Below are 11,037 nucleotides of genomic sequence, written 5' to 3'. Positions count from 1 at the left end.
TTGATCTGAATAAGTTTTGGCCCATGAGGTATTTAGGGTAAAGTGTAGCTTGGCTCACTAGGGCAGCGGCCTGAAAGGACTCAGCGGCTGTCGGCATATCAGCACCTATTATTGGCGTTACATCACAATCTCGTAATTTCTTTGAAAACGCGAAGACGAAACCCACAAGAACAAACATTCAAAGGGAGGAGAAAAGAATCGAGCCCTAGAATCACATCACGATCTCGCAAAAAAGACAAGGGAAGAGTGAACAAATGGAGATGGTGGAGAAGATCGGAGACGATTACATAATGGAGGCGGTGGTGTAGACGTCACTCTTTAGTGATCGCCACGGTTGAACAGATTATGATTTCTGTTGTCGACGTAGGAAGAAAAGGGGTAAAGAAATCAAGAACCTAAAAAAAACCCTAGTATTTTATGAGGATTAGGTATGAATCAGGTAATTTAAAGTCTCAATTTAAATCTGATTTTTCAAAAATAATTAATATGATATATATGTAATTAGCATGATTTTAAGAGAATATTTGTGGAAATTAACTTATCTTTAAATAAAATTACCAAACTAACTTTTTTTATTTAATTATTATTTTATGTTTTTCTAAATTCTAATTGTTCCCTAGGTCCACACAATAAATGTTCATCCATATATATATATATATATATATATATATATATATATATATATATATATATATATATATATATATATATATAGGGTTAGTTTATTTTGTTTCTACTAACTATTGTGTGCCAGAATCCACAGATCTGGACCATCGGATGGAATATGTCACACCCCCAAACCAAGGATGGCGGAAACGTCCGGGGGTGTAGGACTTCATGTATAGTATCACAACAACGTGTATAATAGTGCTCAAAGTAAATACAAACATCATAAATACAATTGAAAAAGTTACACCAAAGTATATGTTTACATGTTTCAAAATCAATTACCTTATGATGAAAAAAATAAATTGTTGAAGGTTTAACGTCCCATCCTCAAAGTGTTGAAGTTTTCCTGTTTCACTGATTTCCTAAGAATACAAGTAGTTTTGAAAAAGTGTCAACACTTAAGTTGGTGAGTTCATAAGAGTTTTGTTTGAAGTAGAAACCGTTTTCCTTATAAAATCGATAGAGTTTGATTTCCAGAAAATCCAATATTTTCTTAGTTAAGTGTAAACAGAATATTCCTATATGATGTGTTAATGAACCCTAGAATGACCCGTAGATTTCCCCTATAATCGTCCAGCGTATATAAGTTATATAAGATTTAAGTTAGATAAAACGTTGAATATAGTGGGTCTGCCCTAGGTACACAACCCAACGAGGAACAGGAGATGAGGCGGGCCCCACCAATCCTAAGCCAATCGAGACTAAATTCTTATACGACTCTAGCATATACACTCAACGATTATAGTTGAAGTCTAACAATTCTAGATGAAACTTGGTTTTAATATCATAATAACTATTTTGTGTGAACCCAGTACTTTGGAATGTACCCCATTCATTGAAAACCCGGTACTTTGGAATGTACCCCATTTATATGAAAACCCGGTACTTTGGAATGTACCCCATTCATATGAAAACCCGGTACTTTGGAATGTACCCAATTTATATGAAAACCCGGTACTTTGGAATGTACCCCATTTATATGAAAACCCGGTACTTTGGAATGTACCCCATTCGTGTGAAAACCTTTTGTAATGTAAATGATCATAAACTATACCTATTATAGTTTATCAAAATGTTTGAAATGTATATGCAACCTAACTATACTTATTATAGTTTAGTATGTTTATTTGTGGTGTATAAGAACCCTTTTTATGTAAGTCAAATGTATAGTACAATATAGTTATGCTTATCTTGCTTTGTTTTGTACTAATGGTTATGATGGAGGATTCTTATAAATTCAGTAAGTAATTTCCTATTATATAAATATATCATTACAAGAAATACATGTAATATATGAAGTCATCAACGATTTAACACTTTGCTCAACATGTTACAAAGTGTTTTGAAAGTTATAAGTTGTTAACTAAATTTAACCTTTCTGCACTGTTTTAGAAAAATCATAGCAAACTCATACGAAGTCGAAAACTAGATCTGTAAATTCTGAGATTTCCTAAAATGTGTCTAGTTTACTCATATTTTTTATCATGATTTTTTGAAGCCTTTAACTTGTATTAAAATTCTCATATTCACAGACTGGTCCGGATTTGTGTTTGAAAAGACAGGCTATTTTGTAAAACTCACCATAAATTGTAGAAAAATTGTGTGGAGATGTGCAAGTAGTAATTTTAAAGATAAGAAGTGGAACTACTTTTACCTAAAACATTTTTGAAAACTAAAATGTTTAAGTTGTCCAAAACAGTCCGTGAATGGAGTTGAACTTTTCTGATGAAGGTTGTTAGAAAAGTTTAGTTATGTTCTTGGTGTTTTAACTTGTATTCCCCCCCCCCCCCCCCCCGCGAAAAACTTGAGAAAACATGAAAATGTAGGGGTATGAACTCACCTTGAGTGATTTCAGAAGATGGGTGATGGAGAAAAGAAGTGTTCAACTCAAGAACACTCGGGAGATGCTTGAAGATTTGAGGAGCTAATCAACAAATATGACGATATTTGTGTAAGCAATCAATGATTTGAGTAGAATCAAGTGTAATAATCACAAGGAGGATGAATTATACTTACCAAGAGAAGAATAAAGCTTGAAAATCAGCCTTGGAGTCTTGAAATAGAGAGAAAAAGTTTGAGAGAAAAGTTGTGTTGTATTTTTTTGGTGAAATGAGAGCAAGTGAAAGAAAATGAGGAGAGAGGATGAATGTCCAGCTCTCAAAAACGTGGGAATGACTTGTGAGAGATGTAAAAAGGACAAGGAAGTGACAAGGTATGGTGGGGAGGAGTATGGGTTAGGCATGGAGTGGGTATATGGGTTGCTTGTGTCATAGAATAAAGGAAAGTCAACACTCCACCTCTTGTACTTCACCCACTCTTTTTGGATAAGGTTTTATCCTTAAAAACGTGATAAATAATTAATTATGGGTCCTTATATGTTAAAATAAAGTTTTGGGTGAAAATACCGCGTTAAAACAATTAAAAACGAAGTTAAAATGAAGTCGTAGTCGATAACCGGGAAGAAAAGACATTACAGCGAGGCTTCTCGGAAAGGGTCGGAGGTTCGGTCCTCCTGAGGCTGGGTCCGAAGCGAGGCGAGGCAACAAGGAAGCGAAGGTCAAGTTCGGTTTGGAAAGCGTCATAAGCGAAATGGATCGAAGTGAACAGTACCTTCGGGTTCGGTTCCAGGAGCCTTCGGGTTCGGGTGTGTGTGCGAGGTTCGGTCCTGAGAGGACCCTTCGGGTTTGGTTCTAAGAAGGCTTTCGGTTCAGCAGGTGTTCGGTCCTCTAAGAGGACTTTCGGCCCTAAGAGGGGTTTTGGGTCCTTAAGCCTATTTTACTCGTTTTTGCCCCGTTTCAAGCCGTTTTTGACCCGGTTAAGGGTCGGAATGACCCGAATGACTTCAAAAAGTTACGGAAACTTTTGAGAGAGATTTGGGAGAGATTTCACATTCTTGGAGAGATTTCTCATATAAAGAGAGATTTGGGACAGATTTCACATTCTTGGAGAGATTTCACATTCTTGGAGAGATTTGGGAGAGATTCTCGATAAAGAGAGATAGAGTGAAAACGATTGAGAGTGGTTTCGTGTGTGACAAATGTGAGTGTTCGGCTTCGCAATGCAAGGTCCGTAAACCCTGTTAAGCCTTGTTTAAGGATCTTACAAACTCCCGATGAGTATGCAACATTGTTTTATTGGTTTGGCTCGTCACTTACCACAGTTTTAGGTTAAGGAGATCTAGATGTACGTACTTTTCGATTTATGATCTCTCATTAGAATAGCGAGTTGTTTAGTAATTACATAACGTTAGCCCTAGTACACAAGGGTTAGTTGACTTGACCGGTTTGACTTGTTGACTTTATTTGACTTTGAATTGACAAGAATTTGACGGTTGTCACAGATTATAATCAAAGGTAATGATATGTGGGTCTATGATATTAGAATAGGATAACATATACCATATAATCTCATAAATTTCAGCATAAGAGCATTTTAGTCAATTAACCTATATTAAAAATGGAAATTTTTGGATTTTTTGGAATAATTAATTCCATTATTTTTAAAAATCTAAATATTTTAAATTAATTCAAAATTAGAAATTCGATTTTATTATATCAAGATTGTAGAATGTTAACCATAAACTAGTAAATATATTCGTCGATTATATTCTGTCAGAATGACAAAATGCCAACCATAAACTAGTAAATACATTCTAAAAAGAATACACAAAATCAATTCTTGAACTAATAATATCCAAATAATTACATTGTATGATTATGATTCATTGAATAATAACAACATTCTGAAAGAAAAAAAGAAAAAAAAAACATCACAATCTAACAAAAACACTAATCTATTCTAATAGAATATTATTTTTTAGCAACACTTTATATATTGTAGCATAACACATTCTGGTATAATACACTCTCGTTCTTTATGTTTTCTTCCTTCTCCACATCAATGTTAGCCTCTTCAAAACCTAAATCCACAAAGAAAACATAATCAAGTTTCAAAAATTAAAAAATTCAATGCATTCTAAGAGAATAAAAACTATAAATTCTGACAGAATATACTTGTTGTTGACAATTATTCTCAAACATTCTAACAGAATACATCTATATAAAATAAATTCTAATAGAATACATTACATAATTCAAGAGCTGTGATTGAATACAAAATTCAATAGCTGTGATTGAATCATCAACACGCATATGCATTCATTCCCAGTAAACACTAGAGTATGTATTTATAATTCACAGTAAGATAAAGAAGAAGATGATAATGAACAGAAAAGAAACGAATTTGGAATACCTAGCTAGAAGAAGGCTTGCGTTCACCATGTAAGACAACCACCCGTAAACACTCAGTAAACCCAAGATCATACACCCTCACCATTGAATCAAAAACAATCAGCCCCATCATGGTATTTTCCGGAAACTGTGCAACAATCAAAAGCAACTCATTCTTAAGTGCTTGAAGTTCATCCTCACTTGAACTACCATCAAAGACAAAAACAAACGCGGGTTGAATCGTCAACACACATCTGCATTCGTTCCCAGTCAAGAACACAAGAAACAAACACCCATGAATTCCCCTATCAAATACCAAAACCCAAACAAACCATGAGTTATGTTCAAACAATCAAACCCATATCCCTTTCATTATCATCAATTTTTCCAGGAAAACCCAAACACAAATTCTTTCCTTTGATTTCTATCAAGAAATCAAACAAAAACAAAAAGAAGAAAAAGAATTTTCTTTTACCTGTTGGCACAGTTCACCGGAGAAGAAGAAGCAGCGATCTACGAGCACCACAGAACCACCCTTGTGACTGCTTCCCACCAAGTTCCTCTTCTCGAGCAGACAAAGACAAAGGACCGAAGTCCTTTCTCCCCCTTCGTGAGTGGATACCGATCGAACCAGAAAAGAAAAGAGATCGCCGACGCAGCCCTTCCTGCCGGCTATCCCTCCCTCGGCGGAGCTGCTTCGCCAACTCCGATACCCCACCTCGGTTTGCATCTTTAATTTGGTTTCTTCCCCGATCAACTGAAGACGAAGACCTCGACTTCTTCACAGCCTTTTCCCTTTGGCCTCGTCGACATAACTAGGTTGATGGTGATTTTGTTGATGCCGATGATGAAGTGTTCAGCCACAAACATAACTAGGTCAAATATATTTAGTTTAATTCCTTAATTGAATGATTAGTTTATTTCCTTAATTGAATGATTTCAATTAAATAATTTCCTTAAATAAAAGTACAAAAGGTCCAAAATACCCTTTAATGATTTAGTTAATTATTTATTATTTCTTGAATTCTCATTGGTATATTTAGGCACACAATAGTTGCTAAAAACATTTGAACCTAACTATATATATATATATATATATATATATATATATATATATATATATATATAAACAATATTTTACAATAAAGTCATTATTATTTATATATTTACTTATCATATTATCTAATTTTGTGGTTTTCTTATTTTATTTTCTCAATTACATTTTATCACAGTTGTATATTTGTTAATAAATATTTTATATTTTATTTAAATTTCACATAAAATATGTTGTATTTGGAAACGTAATTATAATTATAATATAAAACAGTAATATACAAGTAGATCAAAATATGATTAAATTTTAACGTCATCTTACAAGTCAAAACCCATGTTTGAGTAAATAGAAGTAACCAACAAATTCAGTACTTATAACAAGTATATATCAAAATTCACTATCACTAAAAAGTAAATATAATGAACTTTTTATGTAAGAAATAGCAACATAGTTTAATTTTTTTATCTCTCTATTACAACATTAAAATTTCATTTTTTTATTACAAAAATCTACTCGCTAGTACACAAAGAGAAATTTTATACTTGATGTCTTTAACATTGGGAAAATGACTTAGGAGGGTAACTACCTTTTATCCGTGTTCACATATTGGCAACTTCTTCTTTTTTGTACATAATAAAGCAACTAACTTGTTTTAACTGTTTAAATTACACCAATATTACCGGCTAATACATGTTTTAACCGGTAACTCAAAGGGAAAATGACTTAGGAGGGTAACTACCTCTTATCCGTGTTCACATATTAGCAACTTCTTATTTTTTGTATATAAGAAAGCAACTAAGTTGTTTTAACTGTGTAACATCCCAAAAACTCATGACCAAAAATTTCTTTTTTAATTTAATACTAAAACCATAATTGTCAAACCATTAATTTAATACTCCGGCATCGGGCCTCGCCCGACATCAGGCCCCGCCTGGCATCGAGCCCCGCTTGGTATACAGATCTATCTCTCTTAGGCCCCGCCTGTCTCCGCGCCCCGCCCGCTAAACACATACAATCATATAACATGCTAACACATAAAGAAACATACTCTGCTGTATCCATGTCCTAAGAAACATACTCTGCTAATAATAAGATACGGAACTTCGTCCGTACTCAGCTAGTTCCAGCCAGGGCTTCAGCAGTGCAAGGTGAGTCTCATCACTGTGTGAATGGGTCTAAGACCACAATGCCAGCCCATGTAGTCTATGAGTAGGAAGACCTAGGGGTTAGCCCTAGGCATTGTATGCTAGTATGTTATTCCAGACCAAGGTCTGATGTCGTGCGGGTGCCCGAGGAATGTTTGCATGTTAGATTATACTTGTTGTCTGTGTGATACTTGTATGTGCATGGTAAAGAGGTGAGTATGGGCGAGGTCCCGTATCTCATCACTACCTGAGTACAGATGTTGTTCCGTATCTCATTATTAGGAGAGTATGTTTCTTAGGACAGGGATACAGTAGAGTATGTTTCTTTATGTGTTAGCATGTTATATGATTGTATGTGTTTAGCGGGCGGGGCCCGGAGACAGGCGGGGCCTAAGAGAGACAGATATGTATACCGAGCGGGGCTCGATGCCAGGTGGGGCCTGATGACGGGCGGGGCCCGATTCCGGAGTATTAAATTAATGGTTTGACAATTATGGTTTTAATATTAAATTAAAAACGAAATTTTTGGTCATGATTTTTGGGATGTTACACAGTTAAAATAAGTTAGTTGCTTTCTTATGTACAAAAAATAAGAAGTTGTCAATATGTGAACACGGATAAGAGGTAGTTACCCTCCTAAGTCATTTTCCCTTTGAGTTACCGGTTAAAACAGGTATTAGCCGGTAATATTGATGTAATTTAAACAGTTAAAACAAGTTAGTTGCTTTATTATGTACAAAAAAAAAAAGAAATTGCTAATATGTGAACACAGATAAGAGGTAATTACCCTACTAAATCATTTTCCGTTTAACATTTGCATGACATACATCAACAAAAGATATGGAATCAATTTTATTTCTTTGTACGAAACATAACTTTAGTTTATTTATTTATTATTTTATTTTTTTTACAAAGATGAATATGCTTTTTAGAGTTATGTTCTAAGATGATGATGAGAAATGTATTTACACATTTGCATAAATAATAGATCGAGTAAGGGAGACAACACACATTAGGTTTATAGTTTTATATGGGACAAAAAAATATATTTTTTTATTTTATTAACATGGTTCTAATTCGATACAATATCTTTTGCCTTCGCTAAACAAAAGCCTTATGATTCTCACCCACATAATAGAAAGTTTAACTCCCGAATAGCTTTGCATGTTTATGGCTAGCATTGAAGGTAGAGGTGTTTTGTGTTACTAGGGAATAATAGAAAATGTGGACCAAAATTTCTGACATGAACAAACTATTTAATATACATTAAATTTTTCATATTTAATATATATAGAAAAACTTTTAAATTTTATGTAATGAAACGAGTTTTTACGCATTGGACCACTTAGATCTGCTCGTGTCATCGAAACGACTGGACCACTTACATAATGTTCAGAGACCCCGAGACCACACGGATCTGCTCTCTTGGAGAAAAAAAGTGCATTTGTGCAAAGAATCAGAGACCTAAACATATCAATCGTAGGTTTTTATATAATAAACAAAATGCCAGTCATATTCATATTATATATAAAGTTGATGTTATATTTCAATATGATCTTATGCGTATTTAATTATATGTTGAATGATATCTGATACAAATATTTTGATAATTTCAGTGATAAAGGATAATATAATATATAATGCATATACATGGACGTTACTGTAAAAACATAATTAACAAATTATTATTCAATATACATATATAGCTATATATTTATTAATAATTTTTAATTTATTAAGAAAAAAAATGATGCTAACCATGTTAACTAAAATCTCAATAAAGTAATAACTCCATATATATATATATATATATATATATATATATATATATATATATATATATATATATATATATATATATATATATATATATATATATATATATATATATATATGGAAAAAGTGAATATACATTACAGCCTCACCTAAGCTTAGCAATTAAACCTTATAAAACTACGTCGTTTTATTAGCTAAACATTGTGATTGGGGAATTCATGTTTACCGCTTGAAGAGTAGAATCAAGATCGAAGCAACAACTTTGATAGGAAAAAAAATATATATATATATATTGATTATCTTCGATCTCCGTAATGATGGTAAACAATAGTGTTCACTTGGGTGAAATAATAAACGATAATTGAAAAAAGAAAACATGGATGGTTAACCAATAATGGAGGAAATAAATGTGATGGGATGGTATATTTAGCAAATGAAAATCGAATATGATATATTTACTAAGTTAAAACGACATATTTTAAAGGTTCAGTACGTGGGGCTGTAATCTATATTCCCTATCCCCTATATATATATATATATATATATATATATATATATATATATATATATATATATATATATATATATATATATATATATATATATACACACACACACTAAGTTAAAACCTGTGAAAATCCACGGTTGATAATTTGAAATAGAATTATAATTTTCATTTTGATTGTCTAATAAAAAAACATATCAAAGTTTACAAAAAATGAAGAATAGTGATATTGTAATTAACATGAATAAATCAAATGCAATAAAGTATTATAAATAAATTAATTAATATGATTGATGAAGTATGATTTATGAAAAGTAAATAAAAGATGGTACAAAAACAGTGTTTATAAATTCTGGAAAACTTCCTTATAAACAACATTGAAAGTTTGATTTGTGAGGCTACCATCCTTATCTAAAATTAACAATTTTAATCCCTCTCTACTTTAAACTCTAAATAAGGCAACATACAATTGGCCATGTGAAAACACGGCATGTTTGAGAAACAAACCAACCTTGGATAAAGATTGTCCCTGACTCTTATTAATGGTCATTGCAAAACATACAGCCAATAGAAACTGTCTTCTTCGAAATTTGAAGGGAATTTTCTTTTATGGTTGAGTTAAAGACATTCTTGGAATAAAAGTGTGGTTTCCAATATTAGTTCCAGATATGATACACGCCTCAATAACACGTTTGCCCAATGATATCACATGGAGTCTTGTCCCGTTACATAAGCCATTTTTCTGATCAATATTTCTCAGTAACATAACTGGAATTTTTAAAACTAACTTATGGTTTGGTAAACCTGATACCTTCAGACCATTTAAAACATCAGGTGAATATAAATTTGCATCAAATTTATCATGGACAAATTCTGATTGGCATATACTATCTGAACTTAAGTATTCAACCTCATCTCCTGGAAACTTCGATAGCAAACGGTCGTTTATTTCCTGAACTACTTCATTCTTTGGAGCAAGTATTGCTCTTTCTTGAAAATAGCTTGTATTGTTGTACTTTTCCAAAATTGAAGGATATACGAAGTCGATTAATGAACCTATAGGATCATGTGGTTCGTTAATGAGAATATCATCTGGAATATCAATAATCGTTTCTCCATCGTTAATACCACCAAGTTTGCCTTCTCCTATATCTAACAACCAGTTTGCAAAATCTCTAATTTTTTCTATATTAGATTGATCCCTTCCAACAGTTAGCCTCATGTTTTTTGTTAATTTATGGATCTTGCATTGTTGCCATAAATATGAAGAACTTAAAGAAGAATTAACAATGTTTTGTCTACTTCCACCAGGAATAATAGGTAGAATCTGTCTGAAATCTCCTCCAAAAACAATAACTTTCCCTCCAAATGGAATATCTGAGTTGCTAGAATTTTCAGACCTGAATACATCTTTCAAACTTGCTAGAATTTTCAGACCTGAATACATCTTTCAAACTTCAATCTAAAGCTTCAAATGCATGCTTATGAATCATAGGAGCTTCATCCCAAATTATCAATGAGGTTTTTCTCAATAACCTAGCAAGGTCACCATCTCGATTTATTTTACAAACAGAATCCTCTGTTAGTTCAAATGGAATTATAAATTGAGAGTGTGCTGTTCTACCTCCGGGCAATAATAATGAAGCAATCCCACTTGAA

The 11,037-nt window shown here is 32.8% G+C and overlaps 1 protein-coding gene across 1 annotated transcript; it reads right to left on the bottom strand.

The window, feature by feature from the left end:
* Positions 1 to 9,985: 9,985 nt before the first annotated feature.
* Positions 9,986 to 10,825, bottom strand: LOC145064940 (uncharacterized). The gene has a single exon (XM_079012303.1). It carries the CDS (start codon positions 10,823 to 10,825, stop codon positions 9,986 to 9,988), a length of 840 nt encoding a protein of 279 aa, XP_078868429.1.
* Between the last annotated feature and the right edge of the window lie 212 nt (positions 10,826 to 11,037).

This window comes from Lactuca serriola, chromosome 1, assembly GCF_051521515.1.
Source record: "Lactuca serriola cultivar US96UC23 chromosome 1, Lser_US96UC23_V15, whole genome shotgun sequence".
Lineage (NCBI taxonomy): Eukaryota > Viridiplantae > Streptophyta > Magnoliopsida > Asterales > Asteraceae > Lactuca > Lactuca serriola.
This window is presented reverse-complemented; position numbering and strand designations above follow the sequence as displayed.

Coding starts and splice junctions, on each gene's coding strand:
- LOC145064940 (XM_079012303.1), bottom strand. CDS start 10,825: ATGTATTCAGGTCTGAAAATTCTAGCAAGTTTGAAAGATGTATTCAGG.